Source organism: Prunus dulcis, chromosome 5, assembly GCF_902201215.1.
Source record: "Prunus dulcis chromosome 5, ALMONDv2, whole genome shotgun sequence".
Lineage (NCBI taxonomy): Eukaryota > Viridiplantae > Streptophyta > Magnoliopsida > Rosales > Rosaceae > Prunus > Prunus dulcis.
The window spans coordinates 8,060,185-8,084,219 of NC_047654.1; the positions used below are offsets into that span (position 1 = coordinate 8,060,185).

Genomic DNA, 24,035 nt, shown 5'->3' on the forward strand with positions numbered 1-24,035 from the left:
TGCATATATATAGAAGGCTCCCTCCTAGATCCGAAATACACAACACAGCTAAACAGAAATTCACCCATCAGAGTTATAGCTATAAGGATCGGATTCTCAGGAGAAGAACTTCTATTCCTTGCGCTGCAAATCTGTTCCAGCATCATCCAATCTGCGCCAGCACCATGTCAGACTCAGGTTAGTGTTAAACATGTTATGGCTTTAAAAGAACTTACAGAGAGTTCTAAAAGCATAATTATCGTGCCGTAAACTGAAAACAAACACACAAGAACAAGTCATGAAACAGGAAAGCCAAGATACATAATGCATGATCGCCATGATATATTAATTATAATAAATCATATACATATATATTCACATTCAGTTCAAGTCCCATCGCTCATTTACAAAACTTCTAGTATGATTTTATATGCTCAGCAGTAACCACAAAGGAATAGTTGGGTTTCTTGTTTGTCCTTGATGTATTAATGTAGAACTTGAGCAGCTACTGCTGAAGAGAGAGTTGGCAAGCAAAGCTTTCTCCAAATCTCCAGTCATTCCTCGCTGGAGAAGAGAGACCATGTAATTCATAAAGAGCGAGTCACATGGCAAGATAATTGTCCCACTACCACTTGAGAGGCCAAACTCTTCTTCAGACATCTTGAAGAGCTCTTGGAAAATGCAGTGAGAGAGATAGGATAACGGCAGTACAAAACGTCTTTCATCAATGGTGTAGATAACAAAAGTTCCCTTTTCACTCACCATGTTATTCATCATGTTGTTGTTAGCTACTCTTGGCGATGAATTTTTGTACCTCCCCACAACATTGTTAACCATGGAGGAAAGAAAGTTAGGTTTGGGTGTTTGAGAGAGAAAGTTGAAGGGAGAGAGATAGAGAGAGATAGAGATCTGTATTTCTATTATCAAAATCTGTTACAATTCTTACTGAACTAAAGCAAACTTTAATCTGATGTTTATATAGCTGACAACTTCTACTAAGTAGCCTAACTAACAAGCTTAACTAACACTCACGAGTTATACACTGAGAAGCACGTGACCACTCTCCAGCTCATATATTGTTAACACCCCCCCTCAAGCTCAGCTGGGGGAGAGCCAAGGCTGAGATTGGAGCAATGTTTGATGAATATTGGACTATGAAGGCCTTTTGTCAAAATATCAGCAACCTGTTCATCTGTGGGAACATATTGGACAATGAGATCTTTACTTTGAACACGTTCTCTAATGAAGTGAAAATCCACATCCAGGTGTTTGATGCGAGAATGAAAAACAGGGTTTGCACTGAGAGCTAGAGCAGACAAGTTGTCGCTGTGTAGGAGAGGAGCTTCAGGAACTATCATATGCAAATCGCACAAGACTTGTCGTATCCATGAGATATCTGCAGCACAGTGAGCAAGTGCTCGATATTCTGCTTCTGTAGAGCTGCGAGAAACAGAAGCTTGCTTGTTGGAGGACCAAGAAATCGGATTGGAACCGAGGAAAACAACATATCCTATGGTGGATCTGCGTGTATTGGGATCACCAGCCCAATCGGCATCACAATATCCAGATAAGACCATGGATCCTGGAGAAAACGTGACACCAAACTGCAATGTGCCTTGCAAGTACCTGATAATACGTTTAACTAAGCTAAGGTGAACATCTGTAGGACTATGCATAAACTGACAGACTGTGTTGACAGCAAAAGCAATGTCTGGTCTTGTGAATGTCAAGTATTGCAGAGCACCTACAATGCTTCGAAAGAGTGTGGGATTTGGAAGTGGAGTACCTTCATCCTTTAAGACCTGATGGTGAGGTTTAGAAGGAGTGCTACAAGGCTTACATGTATCCATAGATGCCTTTTTGATGAGATCTCTAGCATATTTGGCTTGATTGACAAATATTTTCCCTCCTGAATGGTATTGCACCTCAAGACCAAGGAAATATTTGAGCTTTCCCAGATCTTTAAGCTCAAATACTTCACTAAGAGCTTGAATAACAGATGTCACCAGTGAAGGATCAGAGCCTGTGATTATTATATCATCAACATAGAGTAATAGGATTACAACAGCAACTTCAGTTTTCTTCACAAACAGGCTGGGATCAGAGTGTGAAACCGAAAAACCCAAGGTAGGTAAATAGCCTGTGAATTTTGCATTCCATGCCCGAGGAGCTTGCTTCAGGCCGTAGAGAGATTTTTGAAGCTTGCACACATGATTAGGATATTGAGAATCGACAAAGCCTTGAGGTTGCTTCATGAACACTTCTTCTTGAAGCTCACCATGAAGAAAAGCATTTTTCACATCCAGCTGCCGTAATTCCCACTGAAAATTGACAGCTAGACCAAGAATGAGCACCGTTGTATGACGTACCACAGGACTGAAGGTTTCCTCATAATCTAATCCATATTCTTGACTGAATCCCTGAGCAACTAATCTGGCCTTATAGCGAGAGATAGTGCCATCTGCATTCTTTTTGATCTTAAAGATCCATTTACAGCCAACAATATTTGTATGTGGAGGAGAAGGAACAAGAGTCCAGGTTCCTTGTTGATCAAGAGCTTGAATTTCTTCAGTCATGGCTTGTTTCCATGCTGGATGACCAAGAGCTTGTTTAAAATAGGATGGTGTGTCTGGTTCTGAAATGGAAGTTAACTGTGTATGAAAGCTGGAAAATTCTGGGAATTGCTTGGATTGCACAATACCAGACTTGGAACGAGTTTGCATGGGATGATTATTCATAGAGCTTGCAGGATGCACCTGCGCAGGAAGTGGTCCTGAATTGTCCATAAGTGAAGATGCAGACTCAAGAGGAAGTAGAACTTCTAATTGTGCATCTGTGAAAACTGGCAGCACCTGATTATCATGAACTGGAGATCTGGAGAAAGAAGAAGAATTGGTGGATGATGTAGAGGAATTAAGCATAGGTGCGGATGGAGATTTCTGAGGCATGGAAGCCACAATAACAGCCACTGGTGGAGATCGAGAGGTAGAGGTTGACAGTGAGGACTGATTTTGATTTTGAGTCGAAACTTGGGTTGTCTTACATGGAAACACATCTTCATTGTGTATAACATGTCTAGAAATGAGAACCTTATGAGTTCTCAGATCATAACACAGTACTCCCTTATATCCCATGGAATACCCCAAGAAAATACATTGATGAGATCTTGGTTCAAGCTTGTGAGCATTATAGGGACGCAGCAGAGGATACACTGCAGACCCAAAGATTTTGAGAGATAGTAAATCTGGATGGCCACCAAACAACTTATAATATGGAGATAGCATATTGAGAACTCGACTTGGCATGCGATTGATTAGGAATGCTGCGTGAGTCACAGCATAAAACCAAAATGGAAGAGATAACCCAGCTGTAGTTAATAGAGCAAGAGTAGTCTCAATAAGATGCCTATTCTTCCTCTCAGCCAATCCATTTTGCTGAGGAGTATAAGGACAAGAGAGCTGATGAAGAATGCCTTTAGAAGCTAGAAAATCTTTGAACATGTGACTAATATATTCACCACCACCATCAGATTGCAAAAACTGAACTTGAGCTTGATAATGAGTCACAATATAGGCATGAAACTTTATGAAAACAGATGAAACTTCTGATTTATTGATCAAGGGAAATACTCACATGTAGCGTGTACAATCGTCTATAATGGTGAGAAAGTATCTATAACCACCTAGAGCTGCAACATTGGAAGGGCCCCAAACATCTGTATGCAGCTTAGTAAATGGTCTAAGACTAGTGGTAGAAGAGGAAGAAAAGGGCAATTTGTGCATTTTGCCTTGTAAACAAGAGTCACACATCTCAGTTGTGGAATCAACAGACAAAGGAATATTAGAAACCTTTAACATGTGATGAAGAACATCATTGGAAGAATGGCCCAGTCGAAGATGCCACAGCTTGGTTTTGACTTGTTGACCCAAGAGTGCATGAGGTCTTGAATTCCCTTGTGCTGCTGGAGGTAGAGACAAGGCTTTATCATTGGCTGCATCTTTATTTGCTATGACAGAAATTGAAGAATCCAAGGGTGACTTGTGAATTTGTGAAGGTTGAGGATGAACTTGTGGAATGGGATAGAGCCCTTTGTCACTCTGACCTTTGTACAGAATCCTGTGAGTTTGCTTGTCCTGCACGTATATGTGATACTCATCAAAAATAACATTGCAGTTATTATCCTTGCATAGTTGATACACAGATAACAGATTGGCTGCAAGTTTAGGAACATGATACACTTTATTTAAGTGTAAAGTGCCTGGTAAGGCGGATAAAATAGAATGGCCAATATGGTCAATGCTCAGACCTTCCCCATTGCCTATAGTAATCTTGTCTTCAGAAGAGTAAGGAGCAGAAGCTTGCAATTGATGCACATTGGGTGTCATGTGATGGGAAGCTCCACTGTCTGCTATCCATAGATCATTTGGAGTATAGGACATATTGGCTGCCATAGCTTGAATAGAATGTGGAGGAGGAGCACCTTGGTATGCAAAGTTGGCTCGATGATAACAGTTCAATGCTATGTGCCCTTTCTTGCCACAGATTTGACACTCAAGGATAGGTGTGGATGAGTTATCTGGAATTCTATAGTAACAGTTTGGTGCCGTATGTCCTCTCTTATTGCAGATTTGGCACTCAGGGATGGCCTGTGATCTTGGAGCAGAAGGAAACCGTGGTGAAAAACCTCCTCTGTTGCTATTGTGATTATGGAATCGACCATTGATAGAGCCTCTACCGCGAGGAACAAAATGATTGGTAGAGCCTGATGTATTATTAGGCTGATAAGAAGAAGGAGAGAACTCTGAAGACTGATAAGCACCATGAGAAGTATTGTCTGAAGACTGATAAGCACCATGAGAAGTATTGGTCTGGGATTTATTCCTATTAAAGCCCATAGAAAATGAAGCTTGGGGATGAGGAGTGATGGTACCAACTGTAGAGGCAGTACCCTGAGTCTGAGAAGCATCTTGAGAATGAGATGATGAGCCAATTTCAAATGGACTGACACTCATCATACCAGTCATGGAATGATTCATTGCTAACATTCTGGATTCAATATTCTTTTCAACAGATAGCAACTGAGCTCTGAACTCCTTAAGAGCTATAGGTGTTTCCCTTGCAATGAGCACAGTCTTGATCATGTCGAATTCCTGTGGTAATCCATTTAAAGCTGCAATGATAATGTCATCATCTGAGAGCTTAAATCCTGCTGCTGCCAACTGATCTCGTATGTGCTTTAGACGAAGCAAGAATTTTTCTACTGAATCACCACCCTTGTGGATAGTGTGCAACTCAGTTTTGAGTTGATTGACACGAGCTCTTGATACAGAGGCATATCTATCTGTGAGGCTTAGCCACGCATCCCTGGCCGATTTACAACCAATGACATACTCTATTGCCTCATCAGACAGTGTTGCAAGCAGCAAACTTAGCAAGGATTTATCAACTTGAATCCATTGACGATAGCTCTCAGTGAGCTCAGTTGTAACTCCTTCGGACTCAGAGATAACATATTTAGATGGACACACAGAAGAGCCATCAAAATGGCCATATAAGTCATATCCTTGAAGAACAGACTCCAATTGATAGTTCCATTTCACAAAGTTATCATCATTCAACTTAATAGTCAAAACACCTAAGAGAGTCTCAATTTTCGGAGTAGTGATTGTCATGGCAGTATAGAATCAAAGAATCAGAAATTGCTTCAAGAAATCAAAAGATGATCTTCCAAGAAAACAGATCCAAGAAATTGCTTCGTGCTTCAAGAAAACAGAGAAATTGCTTCGTGCTTCGAATTGAAAAATTGCTTCGTGCTTCAAGACTTAAAAAATTGCTTCGTGCAACAGGTAATCAGAAAAATCGGCTTCGTGCTTCAAGAAATTACAAAGCAAGCTTCGTGCTTTTAATGAAATCGCTTCAAACTTAAACTGAAATTGAGGACAGAATCAGCATACCAAAGATGAATGTATCATCGAGTCAAGAAGAACAATGCTCGAAGAAAATTGGCGACAAACACTTGCAAAATCGGCAGAAATAGTATCAAACTTGAGGAAAGCATCTGCATTCAACGAATCGCCATTGATGCAATCGAAGAGTGAGTATGACATAGAAGAGCGGAAGCAAAAATGATCAGGAATCAAAGAGCCGAAGCTCTGATACCATGTTAACCATGGAGGAAAGAAAGTTAGGTTTGGGTGTTTGAGAGAGAAAGTTGAAGGGAGAGAGATAGAGAGAGATAGAGATCTGTATTTCTATTATCAAAATCTGTTACAATTCTTACTGAACTAAAGCAAAGCTTAATCTGATATTTATATAGCTGACAACTTCTACTAAGTAGCCTAACTAACAAGCTTAACTAACACTCACGAGTTATACACTGAGAAGCACGTGACCACTCTCCAGCTCATATATTGTTAACAAGCATCTCTCTTTTGCCACTTGCTAGCAATTTTAATGAGTCTCTTGGGGCTGATTATTTTTTCCATGGAGGAGATATATAAAATGACCCAATTGAACAATAAAAGCAACTTTGTATTTCTAGGAATGCTAAGAACTGATTGATGGAGAACAAGGGGGATTGGTTTCCTATTTATATCTGTTCTCCAGACGACGCTAGAAATTAATAATTCGTTATGTCGGCATAGTACTTCGTTGCCTAGTTTTGTTAGTTGGAAAAAAATGCTTTAGTTGCTTGGAGGTGAAAATTCCAATGTGCTGCAATGTTTTGGATGTTTAAACTTATGTCAAGTTTATGTCTTGTGGCTCAAGGACACAAGAGATCTTACCAGTAGGATAGTTCATTATGATATAAAGTTGTAATGAACCACCGTATTAAACTATAGGCTTGTTTGGGAGTGATTCTAAATATGTCAAAAAATACTTTTATGGAGAATCACTTCTCCAAATAATCACTTTAAGTAGTTTTAAGTGATTTTATGGAGAAACACATGGGAGGTGTTTCTGCCCAAAATCTTTTAAAATCACTTAATGTGATTATATGAAAAAACACATGAGAGGTGATTCTCCTAAAATTGATTTTATATACTTATTTTATAAAGCCGTACTTTCTTAGTACTTTGAATGGAGAAAATTCTTTTGGTTGCCTTGGAGAAAATTCCAATGTTCAAGAGAGCCAGATAATGTAAAGTTTTTAAAATTACTTCGTGTTATAATATGCGTTGTGGTTATGGCTTAAGGACACAACAGATTATACCGTTCGTTAGTATTATCAGTTGGTTACTAAGAAATCTGAAGTTCCAATTCTTGGAAAGTTCGTTAGTACTACGTACCTTTTGTCCAAATATCGTTGTCATATCTAACACTAATGAATTAGAAAAGGAATTCGATGTGAAATATATAATATTTTGTGCGTCAAAAATTGTAAGTTTTACACTAACCTTGAACTTGCCGAATTAATTTGGGAAATTCTCTCAAATGTTGGAGTAATAGAGGCCACGTGTTGTTAACTGCTTATGAAGTGTTATCAAAGTTAGTTAGCTGATAAGTTGGGCTTAGTTAGAGTCAGTTAGCCTAGCTAAGAGCCAAATTGTACTCATATAAAAACAGAGTGTTTGATGCCAATACTCTCAGGTTCGAACACTTATGGCATATTGGTAGTGTGTGTGTGAGAAAATCCCCCTCCGCTTTATAACTTTGACCCAAAAAAACAATGTTATTGAAAGCCTTGATCTTCAGTATTTTTTGTTCTTAATTTTCCTTCAGTTTCTCTTAAATATTAACATGTTATCAAGTCCACGTTATTCACATGCCAGATCCAACACTCTCACGTTAGCAAATCCATTTGGAATCAAGTGCTTTCTATTACTTTACCTGCGAGTGCTGGAAATTAATAATTAGTTATATTCAGTGGCGGATCCAAGAATTTTTCAAAAAAAGGGCAATATTCGATTGAAGATTACTAGCAATGTTTCATAACTTTATAATTAAAAAATACAGAGAGAGCCACATAAAAAAATAAAAATTATTATAAAAAAAATATCATTAAAAAAATAGAAATAAAAAACCAGAAGAAAAAAAGACCAAAAGGGGACAAATTAAACACAGACCTTTGAGATTTGGGTCTGTTGGCTTCTTCAATTCAATTTAGGACTCTCTTTATATTAAATTATTAATAATATTAATTGTATTTGGCAGTGGGTTCCTATCTGCGGAATATAAGGCTTTATCCCTATTTTTTTTCATTGCCCTGGTCCAAAACGAGTCGTTTTGGCCAGGGACTTCTAAAAAAAATGCATGCCATTGTGCTGCGCGCAACAGCCCAACAACGCAACACCACAGCAAACAAAAAGCAATTTCGCAGAGGCATTTCTTCGAGCAGATTGTGGGCACTTCCATGACAGAGCTGAGGGGCAAATTTGATAAGGTCATAATTTCACACATTTGCATGCCTTCTTTGCTTAGTAAGTTTGTTTAGCTTCTCTTTATTTTTGAGTCTCTTACCTATGTTTGTGTGTTTTGTAGGTTAAGACAGCAAGTTGATGACATTTGATACAATTGATGCATGTTAAGGACTGAGTGGCACAAGAGGAATATGAGCTTAAAGACAAAGCTCATTTAAGCCACACTCCTTGTCAGTCCAGCTTCGTAGGTCATCTTGCAGGCCTCATTTCAGCAACTTACACAGGTTGGATGAGGAGACATCCTTGATAGAAGTTGTTCCAATGGGTGTCTATTATAACATATCCAAATTTTAGCCCAATTGGATAAATCTGGAGCCCTCAACACGTCAAAGACTGAACCAAGTTCACAGAAAAGTCATAGTTGGCTGCCATCACATTTAATGTGGCTACAACCCTAGAGGCATGTGCTACACATAAAAGCAGCCACACATGGGAGACAAATCAGATTGGGAAGTCAGAAAGATGAACAAAAGTCAAGCTTTCCATAAAGAAACCATACCAAGGCACATGGACAGCTGGAACAGCTGGAAAGTATGGCAGCTGGAACAGCTGGCTAGTTGAGGGCAGCTAAGAAAGGTGGGCTTCAGCAGCCAAAGGGGAGGACGAAATTTCACTCTATAAAAGAAGGGGGATCCATTACTCTCAGACACACACATTCACTTCATCAATTACTCTCATACACACATTCAGATTCACCACAAAGAGAGAAGAGAGCTTGGAGCTGTCAAGGGAGCTTGGAGTTGTCCTGCGAACTTCCTTGCTGCCATCATCTAGTTCTTCTCCTCTCTTTATCCTATCTATGTATTTCTTATTTTCTGTATTCATAGTTATGTCTAGCTAATCCATTTAGTTAGGGCTTAGGATGAAGCCCTAGTCATGAATATTCAATGTTATGGATGAGTTTATAGTTAATTGATTTCCTTGCTCTTATTATCAAGTTGTTAATCTCCAGTTTATTATGTGCTTGATGTATGTTTTTTTGGAGTAGCTAACTAGGATTTTATGCATCTAGCACAGGTTGGGAAGGGGTTTAGATTCACCAATTCTACTCTCCTTTCACAAGCAACATATGAATGGCCTAAGAATCATTAAAGGGGTTAATAACCATAGGTTGACTAGGACAGATACCATGTTCTAGGACTTGTGTGATTATCATATTCTCAAGGTGCTTAATGACTCTCGTATGCTTTATTCTAAGTAGATACCATGCTTAGGTTGCATATTAGAGATCACGTGTTATGTAGATACCATGCATAATCACATGCCTTAGGAGAATCATGCATCCTGCACCTAGATACCATAGGCTTGTATGCGATAATCTATTGTTGATAAAGCTTGAGTCAATTGCTTTGCATTCATAACTTGGATAGGAAAACTAGTGGTGGATTCCAATGCTCTAACACCTCTCAATCATTGTTTCACAATTTGTTGATTGCTGCCCAGTGTTTAATTTCGAGCACTTTCAATTCACTTTCTTCTTTTCATTTTAACAACAAAACCCCCCATTTCGAGCGCGTGTGTGGTGCTAGGATTCTGTCCTAGACCTTGAGTAATTAGCAAGAGGCATTGTTGAATTCGACCTTGCCTTTAGCCAGTTAGTCAGTTTCTGTGTTCTATGTTTTTCTAGCATTCTAAGTAATTTAACTTGGAACCAAGTTACCATTCTCTGTGGGATCGACCTCGTATTTACATAAGCTGTACTACAAATGGTTCGTGCACTTGCGAGAATTAAAGTTGCTGTTTTTAATAACTCATTTTAGTTGTTAAGAATCGGTTCAACAAAATTCCACAACCTCCAGAGCTCTTTCCGACAAGAGAAAGTGCATATGCACTTCCTTGCGCCTCTGTAGGTCCCCCTTTGGTTTTATTGGCATAGTACTTTGTTGCCTAGTTTTGTTAAGTTTATGTCCCGACAATTTAGTTGCTTATTGGTGGTGAAAATTTCAATGTGCTGCAACCGATAAGAACTGTAATAATAGTGCTATTTGGGAACTTCGCTAATAGTGGTGTTTGAGAGCATTTCCTTATAAATTAATGTACAACAAAATACAGAACAAAGTGAACCTAACCTACTCCAGATGTAAAATTATAAGAATCCATAGTTTTTTGGTGGCTGATTGCTTACATTTTTAGTACTGTGTCATGTTAGGAATGTGCCCTAGGCAGTAACACCTCATCTCTGTATTCATATTAATAAATTAAAAAATGTGTTTCATTCCAAAACATACGTCCCTGAGGTTTACGAAAATTTTAATAGCATTCTAAAATTATTGAAGAGACTGTTAGAGATGCTCTTAGTAGCACATTTCAACTTTAAAATGGGCTTTTGAATGATTTTAAAATGATAAAACTTTAAATTTCTAGATCCACCAAAGTTAGCCAAAAAGTAATTTCTATTTATAATCATAGCAATATAGTAGTATGATAATAATCATAGCAACATAAAACTCTTTAAACTTTTGAAATTATCCTTTGACGTAATCTCCACAACTTCCTCAGGAGGCACTAGTGTCTTCTTAACATCAAAATGATGGTAATACTTTCAAATCGCTTGTTGCACGATGTATTGAATTTACTCAAATTATAAAATGCGACTATGGGGACTTGTTTGAAATTGCCACTATGTATCTTTCGAAATATGAAATGCGATTGTTTTTATATATCTGCTAGAGTTTATTGCAAAACAGAAATAAAGTTGTTATTGAGGGTTGTTCTTGTGCACAAGATGTGATTTTTAACAGAGCCCATCACTTGGCTGGTGAATATGGAAGTCTTGTAAAAGGGGAACCTAAATTATTTGTAGAGAAACCAACCAAATGGTCTCCTCCTCCAGCTGGTAAATATAAACTAAATGTTGATACTGCTTTTATTCCCGAAACAGGTGTGGGTGGAATTGGCGCTGTTGTTAGAAATGACAAAGGTGAAGTGATGGCGGCTATGACCCTTCCTCTTGCCAGTACCACCTCATCTAAACATGCGGAGATCATGGCGTTTCTTTTCGGGATGAAATTTGCTCGTGATGCTGGCTTTTCTTCCATTTTAATTGAATCTGAATCACAAAGGGTGGTAAATGATGTAAAGAAGGACGAGGAAGAGTCATGGGCATCTTATTGATGATATTAAGAGGAGTCTGCAACACTTTGAAGATGTTATTATCTCTTTTAGTCCAAGAGGGGTTAACCAAGTAGCTCATTTTCTAGCAAAGCATGCTCTTAATTGTAATACTATGGTAACTTGGATTGAAGAGGTTCCCTTCTGGCTGGAATCAATTGTAAACGATGACATGGTTGTATCCTCTTAATTGTTATCAATGAGTTCTTCTTTCGCCCAAAAAAAAAAAAAACAAAAAAACAAAAAAACAAAAAAGCGTAAGCATTTTGGGTGCCGGATTCTTTGTGAGCAGATGCACCATTAAATATCTTTCTTTCAATTGCCTTTGGTTTTGTTATATAATTTGGAAATTTTGTTTTCTTTTTAAAAAAATTAGTTGATACTGAAAATGTAATAGCAATTATCCGTTATCATGTAAGTCACAGCCTCTCTCACAAACCCATCTCCCTTGCCCCCCCGGCTGCACCTGCCAGTAGAGCAACAATATAAGTCATGGGTTTGTAATGAAGTGAAGGCACTTTGGACAAATGTGCTTAGGGTCGTCGCGGCCACACAGCATACCTCACCGCCGGAGTAGGAGTAGGAGAAGCTTGATGGCTGTCATGACCGACATGTGTACAATGCATGACCGACGTGGGTCAATGCAGGAAGAATTTGATGGGCGCCACCAGTTGGCACCTTCTTATTCTTAAGTTTTAGAAGGACATCCTTGTTGAGGTTGGGTTGCAAGTATGCGTCGTCTAGGTTTTCTAAGCTGTCGTAGAGTTTGCCTAAACAACTAATCATGCGTTTCTTAGAGAGGAGCCTGATCACAGTGCCGACAAGTAGAGACAGAAAAGTGAAAAGAAAGTCAACAAAGTCCTTGCCAGCTTAAGCGAAGAGAACTTCGTTATGCTTTTCCTCGATGAGGAGCTTCAAATGAACTGGAGAAGTAGAGATTGATTTGGTTTTGGGTTTGGAGGGGGCCATTGAGGCAGAGAGAGATGGAGGACATGCCAACTTTGTTAAACGTATTTTAATTGTCGTTTGGATAGACCTTATCTATATTATTCAATTATCTTTATAGCATGACCCCAAGGGCGTAGCGCAATGATTAGAAGGACGAGTCGGGGCCAACCGTAAACTCAGTTCGAATCCCATTATTATTGTGTGAGTTCCTTCATATATATATATATATATATAACCTAGCATGACATTTCATATTACGACATAAGGAAACAATTTCTTCATTCGAAATAAGGAAAACCTCCAAAATGACATCATAAAGCAATACGAATCTCCTTAGTTCACAAAGCAGAAAACGTTTTAGGCCCCCAGGAACACTTTGGTAAGGACTGCACTGGTCTTGAACGATGCCTTCAGCAGCTTCAAACCCTACGAAGAGAAAAAACAAGACATACAATGTCAAACAAATAAGCTTTAAATCAAAGCAGGGACGAGGACTTAGTTTGAATGTTGGGTTGCATGATGATTCGGCCTTATTTATTAATCCAACAAGTATATATTAACAGAAAATATAGATTAATCCAACAAGAGAACATAACAAGTTACCCTATATATTATAGAGTAAAAGTATAGAGATTATTAGGAGTAATATTCAGACCTCTTGCATCCCAAGATGAACCACCTTCTCTTCAAGAGCACCAACATCCTTCACATTGAACTGGTTAAGTAGAGCAATACTTGAAATGGTGGACATTGGCTTCACCTCCAAGTTATCCATGACCATGTATGTTACTACTCCCTTGACATACCCTCCCTCGCTGCCCTTTGCCACCACCGTAGAAGAAGAAGCTTGTGGGGAAACATAAGTCACCTCAGTGGATATGGAATAACTGTAACTATTTGGGCAAGGGGTATAACAAACATCGGAAATATGGCGGGGATTGCAGTATGAACACATGTAGAACTGTTTAGAATTCGAGTCGACATTAATATTGTTGGTCAGCTGAGGAAGGATATTGGCACCAGCAACTGTGGTCTTTGGTTTCAGCAAGGTGTCCTTGTCAAGATTGGGTTGCAAGTATGTGTCATTGAGGTTTTCGACACTCTCATAAAGCTTTCCCATGCTACCAACCATGCCGTCTTTGGAGAGGAGCCTGATCACAGTTCCAACAGGCAGAGACAGGAGACTGAAGAGAAAATCAACAACATCCTTGCTGGCTTCGGCAAACAAAACTTTGCGACCATTTGTGTCGATCAGGAGTTTCAAGCTCACATGTGTACTGTTGGAGGTTGCCATATTAATGCGATTTTGTTTTTTTTTTTTTTTTTCCTCTTTTGGATGCTATATTGATGCAATGTTTAGGCTTAGGTTACCTATCAATTTATAGTCTTAGAAGAAAATTTACTAAAATATTTCAAATTAATTCTTCGGGTCTTTGAAAAAAGAAATTAAGGGCAAAGTTAGGGAATGACTCAAAATACCTCTCCCCTAAAGAGGTAGTCTACATTTTCATAAAGACAAATTGAGGCGAAACCAATTTAGCATATGACACTTATGTCCCTCAAATTTGTCCTCCACCGACCGATAAAGAATGACCTTTTCCTTTTTATTGGCAAAAAAGAAGAAGAATCTTTTTTTTTTTCCTTTTCTTTTCTTTTTTTTTCTCTTTTTCTCCTTTTCTTTATTACTTTACAATACTTTTCAGAACAAAAGGACACTACACAGTACATATACATTTCGGTGCTCTTAAGCTTAACAAAATTTCCTTAGTTGCCAAGGATCCTCCCGTTCAATAAAATTTTCTTAGTTGCAAAGGATCCATTAGTTTAATAAAATTCTTTATAATTACTTGCTAAGGATTCACTATCAAGCTCTTTTAGAGATTGTCCTGGATTCGAGTCCTAATATGTGTGTGTGGGTTTAGATGAATATCGTCAATTTCAATAATTGAGACCCTAAAACAAATTCCTTAGTTAAAAACCACTCTTAAATTTTATCCATTTTCCTTTAGAAGAAAGTTGATGTTCCACTCCAAAATTAACTCGCAATGCAGAAGAAGAGTAGCTTAACTCCTTATAAACTTATATGCTAGTTCCCTTAACTTTTCAATATGCAACAAAATTCAATAGAGACCACTATTATTATTTAAGTAAGTTTCTGTTTTGTTTTTCCCATATGTAGACTTTTGGTCTAAAATAGGGAAATATTATTGTAGTAGTATTATTATGCTAAAATGACCATAATATTTTATTTGATCACTATGTTATAGGAGTCATTCTATAGTGAGAGTGTTAGATAATGCCTTTAGATGAGACCATATCTCCTAACCGTTTGATCAATAGGATCAAACTAACCAATTTGATCCAACGACTAACCAATTCGATTCAATAGTTAAAAGGAGCCTTAGAAAAGACCCTCACTTGAAGTGCATGCTATTATAATTGGTACAAGTCAATCATGAAATCCTAGGATGACTAGTAATTTGGCAGAATTTGAGACTATACATTTCGATCAAGCTTAACAAAATTTCCTTAGTTGCTATGGATCCTCTGGTTTAATAAAATTTCCTCAGTTGCTAAGGATCCACTCGTTTAATAAAACTCCTTATAATTAGTTGCTAATGATCCACTGGTATAGTGATTTGGAGCCAAGCTCCCCCTAAATGGTCCTGGATTCGAGTCCTAGCATGTGTGTGAGTTTATGTGAATATCGTCCATTTCAGTAGGAGAGGCCCTAAAAAAAAATATTTCCTTAGTTAAAAACCACTCTTCAATTTTCTCTATTTTCATTTTGAAGAAATTTGACGTCCCACTCCAAAATTAATCACAATGGAGAAAATTAGTAGCTCAACTCTTTAGAGCACTTTCATCGCAAGAGCCTAACCCCCCTAAGCCTCCAAACGTGATTCCAGCTCGGGTAAGAGCTGGGGTCCACCATTCCTAGGCAAGGCCCAAGGCATGATCAACCTGAGTTGCTTCCTGAGGATGCTGACATCAACGAATAAAGTTTTTTTTATATAAAAAATGGAAAAACAATTCTGAAAAATTACAAAAAAAATTCAGAATTTTTTTTTATACATACCTAGCAAATTTTTTTATTATTAATCTCATACATAGAAATAAAATTAGTCCCATGTAAAGAGTAATTTCCCTTGGGTTGTGATGTAGGACGATATATGGGTCATTCATGGTGGAAAATATTAATTAAAATAAAGTGGCTCAAAGTTGGAAGTTCATTGTGCAAGAGAGGAACATTCTGGTTAAGCATTAATTATGGCGCTAGGAAAAGAAGGACGGTGTATCGTTGGAATTTTTGGATTGCTTAATTTCTTGAGAAGATTTATATTGTATTTATATTTTTTAAAATTAATTATCAATAAAGATATTATTTTCCTGATATGATTTTAATTAGTTTTCTTATTAGTTAAGTTTTAGGAATATTCTAGAACTTAGGGTTTCCAACGGTTTTAGGATTTCTTGATTTTCTATTTCAGCCAACTCATGACATTATATTAATTAATTTTATGATATTCTTAATCAAATATTTCAAATTAATTATTCGGGTCTGTGAAAAAAGAAGTTAAGGGCAAAGGTTAGGGAAGGAGTCAAAATACCTCTCCCCTAAACAGGTAGTCTACATTTTCATAAAGACAAATTGAGACGAAACCAATTTACCATATGACATTTATGTCCCTCAAATTTGTCCTCCACCGACCGGTAAAGAAGAACCTTTTCCTTTTTATTGGCAAAAAAAGAAGAAAAAACCTTTTTGTTCTATTTTTTTTTCCCTCTTTTTCTCCTTTCCTTTATTACTTTACAATACTTTTCAGAACAAAGGGACACTACATAGTACATATACATTTCGGTGCTCTTAAGCTTAACAAAATTTCCTTAGTTGCCAAGGATCCTCCCGTTCAATAAAATTTCCTTAGTTGCAAAGGATCCACTAGTTTAATAAAATTCCTTATAATTATTTGCTAAGGATTCACTACCAAGTTCTTTTAGAGATTGTCCTGGATTTAAGTCCTAACATGTGTGTGTGGGTTTAGATGAATATCGTCAATTTCAATTGTTGAGACCCTAAAACAAATTCCTTAGTTAAAAACCACTCTTAAATTTTATCCATTTTCCTTTAGAAGAAAGTTGATGTTCCACTCCGAAATTAACTCGCAATGCAAAGGAAGAGTAGCTTAACTCCTTATAAACTTATGCTAGTTCCCTTAACTTTTCAATATGCAACAAAATTCAATAGAGACCACTATTATTATTTAAGTAAGTTTCTGTTTTCTCTTTCCCATAAGTAGACTTCTGGTCTAAAAGAGGGAAATATTATTGTAGTAGTATTATTATGCTAAACTGACCATAATATTTTATTTGATCACTATGTTATAGGAGTCATTCTATAGTGAGGGTGTTAGATAACGCCCTTTGATGAGACCATATCTCTTGGCCGTTTGATCAATAGAATCAAACTAACCAATTTGATCCAACGATTAACCAATAGGAGTCATTCTATAGTGAGGGTGTTAGATAACACCCTTTGATGAGACCATATCTCTTGACCGTTTGATCAATAGAATCAAACTAACTAATTTGATCCAACGATTAACTAATTCGGTTCAATAGTTAAAAGGTGCCCTAGAAAATACCCTCACTAAAGTGCATGCTATTATAATTGGTACTAGTCAGTCACAAAATCCTGGGATGACTGGTAATTTGGCTGAATTTGAGACTATACATTTCGATCAAGCTTAACAAAATTTCCTTAGTTGCTATGGATCCTCTGGTTTAATAAAATTTCCTCAGTTGCTAAGGATCCACTCGTTTAATAAAACTCCTAGTTGCTAAGGATCCATTGGTGTAGTGATTTGGAGCCAAGCTCTCCAAAGATAGTCTTGGATTCGAGTCCTAGCATGTGTGTGTGAGTTAATGTGAATATCGTTCATTTCAGTAGGAGAGGCCCTAAAAAAATATTTCCTTAGTTAAAAGCCACTCTTAAATTTTCTCTATTTTCATTTTGAAGAAAGTTGACGTCCCACTCTAAAATTAACTCGCAATGAAGAAAATTAGTAGCTCAACTCTTTAGATTCCATTGCAGGAGCCCAGCCCAGGCACAAGGCCCCCTAAGCCTCCAAAAGTGATTCCAACTTGGGCAAGAGCTGGGGTCCACCATTCCTAGGCAAGATTAGCCCGAGTTGCTTCCTGAGGGTGCTGACATCAGCAAATAAATTTTTTTATAAAAAATCAAAAAAAATTGAAAAATTACCAAAAAATTCAAATTCTTTTTTTATACATACCTAGCAAATTCTTTTATTATTAATCTCATACATATAAATAAAATTAGTAGTAATTGCCCTTAGGTTGTGATGTAAGATGATATATGGGTTATTTATGGTGGGAAATATTAATTAAAATAAAGTGGCTCAAAGTTGGAAGGACATTGTGCAAGAGAGAAACATTCTGGTTAAGCATCAAATATGGCACTAGGAAAAGAAGGACAGTGTATCGTTTAAAGAAGGACAGTGCAAAGAATTTTTAAATGACGGAATTTAGATCTCCATCGTTTAAATTTCTTGCAATTAATAATTTCAATATTTGGATTTATGCATGTTGAATCTTGTAAATGACATAAATCACAATGAGAATGAATTCATACTCAATAGAAATTGTGAAATGACGTCTCCTTCTGTGGAAATTAAACTCAGAAATCTCAATCCCCAATTTCCATGGCTACTTAATTTCAATAGTACTTTAGGGAAAGTTATTCCCTAATATTTGGGCTACTTGGCTTGCCAAAGATAAACAAGCAATGAAGAATTGGAACCAAAGATGTCCTTAAACAAATTTTTAAATACTAATGAAAACAAACCTAGGTCGCAAACTAACCCAACAACGAGGAAAAGAGAGCAAGATATGTTTAAGGCACAAAAGATATAGTAAAAACAAAAGAAGTAAACACAGAAAATCATACCACAAAGACAATATCATGCTCAATTAGAAGACTTACAATGACAATCAGAAAATCAGAACCCAAAGAGTTGATAGCAGTAGTTAAGAAAAGAAAATTCTATTAAAAGCTAAAGAAAAAGAAGCTCTTAAAATGCCTCACTTGCTTCTGTCACCTGAAAAAGGGCCCAGGACATATACTGAACATAATTGATTAACACAACGCTAATACCAGAACAATCTACACAACCCAAAAGTCCATACATATTCAAAAATAAGCTTAATGTACACGTTTTTAAACTGTAGAAGGGTAAAACAAGCCAACCTTACTAGTTATTCTACTCTGATACACATAACAGTTAGAAACTATAGAGCAGGGATAGTATCATTAGAGACCAAACAGTAACAGAAACTGCGTATGCTCCCCATTAGAAACTCTGCCCCACTGCAGGCTTAGGCACATCAGAAAGTACCATGTTTTTTTTGTAAATGATGAGAACCAAGGATCCTGTTTAACATGTCCAAAAAAAAATGGTCTCCATTATATATCTATACATGCACACAGACATACATTCAATACAAGGTTTAGATTGAGAGCTCATTTACAAAAATTCAAGTACGATTTTAGCTGCTCAGCAGAAACCACAAAGGAATGGTTGGGTTGCTTGTTTTTCCTTGATGTACTGCAGAACTTGAGCAGCTACTACTAATGAGAGATTTGGCCTGCAAAGCTCTCTCCAAATCCGTAGTCATTCCTCGCTGGAGAAGTGAGACTACGTAATTCATGAAGAATGAGTCACACGGCAAGACGATAGGCCCAGAACTAGTTGAGAGTCCAAACTCTTCTTCAGACATCTTGAAGAGCTCTTGGAAAATGTAGTTAGAGAGATAGGTTAAAGGCAGCACGAAACGGGTGTTGTCAGTGGTGTAGATAACAAAGGTTCCCTTTTCACCCACCATACTATTCATCAAATTGTTGGCAACTACTCTTGGAGATGAGTTTTTGCTCCTCCCCAAAGCATCTCTCTTCTGCCACTTGCTAGCAATTTTAAGGAGCCTCTTGGGGCTGATGATTATCTTGTCCATGGAAACAAATAAATTGACCTAACGGAGCAATAACAGTACGTAACTTTGTGTATTTTCAAGAACGCTAAAGACTGATTGATGGAGAACAATGGGGATTGCTTTCCTATTTATACATATGTTCTGTTAGTGTGGACAACGCTAGAAATTAAGTAGTTATATATTGGCATAGTACTTTGTTGCTTAGTTTTGTTAGTTGCTTGGTGGTGAAAATTTCAATGTTGCACAAGAGATGTTCAAAATTATATCAAGTTTGCCTTGTGGCTTAAGGACACGAGATGTTATCAGTAGGATAGTTATTTAACATACAAAATGGGAATGTTAAGAACCACAGTACCAAACTAATATGTACTTTTTAGATGCCTTGTGGAGAAAATTCCAATGTTCATGAAGAGAACCAAATATGTGTTGTGGTTGTGGATTAAGGACACAACAGATTATTCCGTTCGTTAGTATTATCAGTTGGTTGCTAAGAAATCTGAAGTTCCAATTCTTGCAAAGTTCCTATCGACCTAAGTACCTTTTGTCCTCTTGTTTATGGTATCAGATTTTACCTATGTATCATCAATATTAATATGTTCTGCCGTAAATTTTGTCGAACGGCCATAGCACCTTTACAAACTCGCCAAACGAAGGACCGAATTTTTGGGGACAAATTCAGATGCCAAATGGTCTTCCATAGAGCTGTGTGAGCCTCCGTGTTGCTTGATTCCCCCGTCCCTTTACTACCTAACTCTCCATTTCGATGCAAGAACTGTGCAACATGGTATCCTGACTGGATAGTTTATTTGTTCTTAAACTAAATAACAATTTTTGAGTCAAAAGCCCATAATTCACATTTGGTAAAGCCCATTTTTCAAAAGCCCAACTAAAAAACAACTTAAAAAATGCCCACTTTTTAGAACAAAAAAGTGAGGTTTGTTATATAACTAAGGGAGTTTTAGAGAGAAATGAGGAGTATAGGAAGATAATAATAGAACTCTAAAACTTGTTGTCTTCTTCTTTGATAATCACCTATTTATTGGCTTATAGTGATAGGAAGCTAACCCACAAATTATGAGTTAAAGGCTACTAATTACAATACTAATAACATAGGTTACAATATATCAAAAGGTGGAGGTTATGGATGTAATGTCATCCACATTCTATGTATTTAGAACAAGGTTTTACAATTTCTCTCTGTCTATCTCTACTTTTATTTTGTTAATTTGAATTTGGGAATCTAGGGTTTCTAATTTTCTGAATTTCATTTCAAAATTTTTTTTAGGTCTTAAAATTAGTTTAGAGTTTAATACCAAACAAGTTTTTTTTTATATTTAAAAATTCATGTTAAAATATGATTTTTTTAAAATATATTTTTGAAGTTTATATTTGATATAAAAAAACAATAATTTTTTTTTACAAAAGTAGAGAAAAATTTCATTGAAGCATAAGTTCATAGTTTGAGACAACGACACAACATATATTTTGTAGGGATGGAAGACGAATGTGTTAGTAAATAGTAAAGAATCAAATGCACAGCCCAGCAGTATAGTCGATCGATCTACACATCCAACCTTGGCTTACGCTTCTTGATCGCCACGCAGGGAGAAAGTAGCCCTGTTGAAGAAGAGGCTTCTTGGCAAAATTTATTGTAATCCTCGCCCATGTTGTAATGAAGACGAACCATTACATTAGCCCTTTGTTGATCATCAACTCGATCTTCTCCGGCCTTTCTTTGACGATTTTGAACCGGCACAAGCGATTTATTGGTAGCGTCACTGTCGCGGTTGACGGGTAGTGGTCGAGGGTAGAAGAAATCAGTGGGAAAGAAGTTGTATTGGAGGAGGCCAGACATGGATGGATATGGCTCAAACGCTGTCGGAAAGCTCTTTCAAGTTTTGTTTTGTTTTGTGTCGGATGGTGGCCTTGTTGTTGAAGTGGCTGTATTTTTATATTAAGTCAGGACTTGGGGCATAAGTCATTGGTTAATTAATTTGGGCATTGACTGATCTTTCTTGTTTAGATGTTGAATATTCTTTGACAGCTGTATATTATTTGTTTCGCAAGAAAAAGAGATTGTGTGTAACGGCTAGAGTCTGGCTTCGGGATGTGAGGAAACTTTAAGATCTCGTTTGTTACATGAAATTGATTAATTAGGACAGGACTAATTACAAGAATTAAGATTTGACTTGGCTTGGACTAAGTCTTGTAAGTCTATCGAAATCCAACACCCAAATCACCAATTCAACGAAACCCACACAAATACAGATCTTCTTCTTTTTTTGTTTTCTGCAAACCAACAACCCACAAGGTAAAACCATATGAATACCATAAGATTTTCCAAAGCATAACCAGTATCAAAATAAAAATAAAAATATTAACAAATAAAGAGAGAGAGTCGGGCAGAGAGGGAGAGAGAGATTGGAGGCTTACAAGAATATAGCAGTTTGATTTCGGGCAAGGGTGATTTGAAATCTAAATTGAATACACTCCCCTTAATAAGATTTTATTTGGGTTGCCAAGGCTAGGGTATTAATTTAGTCCCAAAAAAAAAAACAAAAAAAAAAAAACAAGTTCTCTAGACTATAGTCCAGGTTAGCATTTTTATGGGACCGTCCCAGCTTGCGTGCTTGATCGAGGTCGCATGTTTTCTATCGGTGCGTCTTATTTTGGGTTGTACTAAGACCTTGATTTTAAGTGGGCTAAGATAAGCCATGTTAATGAGGTTCTAAATAAGCCCATTTTTGGTTCATGACAGAATTAATGCTAACTAGCACAAGGGGGCTTCTATAATGAGGGGCTATGTTGAGGGATTACAATAAGGGGCTTCAATCCAACAGTCCAATAATAACTTTACACTGGATCGAACGGCTATTAAGGACCCCCTCATTATAACCCCGTACAAAAACCCCTCATTATAGCCCAACCACTAGCACAATCCTGTCCTAGTTCCCTCCAACAAAGATGCCGTAAGTCCCACGCATTCGAAAGTAACACAACCCTATACAGCATATGAGTTTGGACCCAAAAGAATATACATATGGTATGTTATTTTGTTTTTACTATTTTATCCCTTATTAATTAAGTTATTTTGTTTTATAAACCTAATTAATAAATGGTATATCTTGGCATTTTGAATGTTTTACCAAATCCTGTTGTTGCATCATACTTCGGTCCTTCACACTGCCAAGGGAGTGGGCGTATAATTTATACACAATTTTTTTTATTTATTTAAAGTTTTAGATTGAGAGGCCTACAAAAATTCAAGTATGATTTTATGTGCTCAGCTGAGTCAGCAGTAGCCACAAGATTGAGAGCCCTAAAAAAATGTTTTACAAAATTAATTTTGATGGATAAGTTCCATCTAATGGTGATTCTGATTTAAGACGCTAATTCAAATTATTACAAAACCGGCGAATTTACCTTGGAGCTTGCAAATCAAAGTCGCATTAACACTGTCAAGGGAGCTGTCTATGATTTGTACACAAATAATGAAAGACAAGTTTTAGATTGAGAACTCATTTTTACAAAAATTAAAAGTACGACTTTAGCTGCTCAGCAGTAACCACAAAGGAATGGTTGGGTTGCTTGTTTGTCCTTGATGTAATGCAGAACTTAAGCAGCTACTGCTAATGAGAGATTTGGCCTGCAAAGCTCTGTCCAAATCTGTAATCATTCCTCCCTGGAGAAGTGAGACTACGTAATTCATGACCAACGAGTCACACGGCAAGACGATAGGCCTAGAACTAGTTGAAAGTCCAAACTCTTCTTCAGACATCTTGAAGAGCTCTTGGAAAATGGTGTTGTCAATGGTGTAGATAACAAAGGTTCCCTTTTCACCCACCATACAATTCATCAAATTGTTGGCAACTTTTCTTGAGGATGAGTTTTTGTTCCTCCCCAAAGCATCTCTCTTCTGCCACTTGCTAGCAATTTTAAGGAGCCTATTGGGGCTGATGATTATATTGTCCATGGAAATATATAAATTGACCTAATGGACCAATAACAGTACGTAACTTTGTGTATTTTCAAGAATGCGAAAGACTGATTGATGGAGAACAATGGGGATTGCTTTCCTATTTATATTTCTTCTCCGGTTAGTTATTGCCGGAAAGTTTCAATGTTTAGCAACCGACACTTTTTGGACGTTCAAAATTATGTCAAGTTTTATCAGTAGGATATGTATTTGTCATATAAAGCCGTACTTGATTAGTACTTTTAGGAGAGGAAATTGTTTTATTTGCCTTATTGTGGAGAATTCCAATGTTTGAGTGTCCAGTTACAATATTCTTGTAAATTCCATGGTTGAGAGTTCTAAAAGCATAATTATCGCTAAGGTGACTGAAAACAAACACACAAGAACAAGTCATGAAACAGGAAAGCCAAGATACATAATGCATGATCGCCATGATATATTAATTATATACATATATATTCACATTCAGTTCAAGTCCCATCGCTCATTTACAAAACTTCTAGTATGATTTTATATGCTCAGCAGTAACCACAAAGGAATAGTTGGGTTTCTTGTTTGTCCTTGATGTATTAATGTAGAACTTGAGCAGCTAC

At 37.1% G+C, this 24,035-nt stretch overlaps 3 protein-coding genes across 3 annotated transcripts in view; 1 reads left to right on the forward strand and 2 right to left on the reverse strand.

The window, feature by feature from the left end:
• LOC117629234 (flavonoid 3'-monooxygenase CYP75B137-like) overlaps positions 1-24,035 on the forward strand; it is a 42,359-nt gene that overhangs the window by 8,880 nt on the left and 9,444 nt on the right. The window lies entirely within an intron of this gene.
• Positions 174-744, reverse strand: LOC117627050 (auxin-responsive protein SAUR65-like). Its single transcript, XM_034358934.1, has 2 exons — positions 489-744; positions 174-250 (listed from the first exon to the last, which is right to left on the reverse strand). Exons 1-2 carry the CDS (start codon positions 742-744, stop codon positions 174-176), a joined length of 333 nt encoding a protein of 110 aa, XP_034214825.1.
• LOC117629236 lies at positions 12,685-13,785 on the reverse strand. The gene is made up of 2 exons (XM_034361764.1): positions 13,114-13,785; positions 12,685-12,884 (listed from the first exon to the last, which is right to left on the reverse strand). Exons 1-2 carry the CDS (start codon positions 13,750-13,752, stop codon positions 12,816-12,818), a joined length of 708 nt encoding a protein of 235 aa, XP_034217655.1. The 5' UTR covers positions 13,753-13,785; the 3' UTR covers positions 12,685-12,815.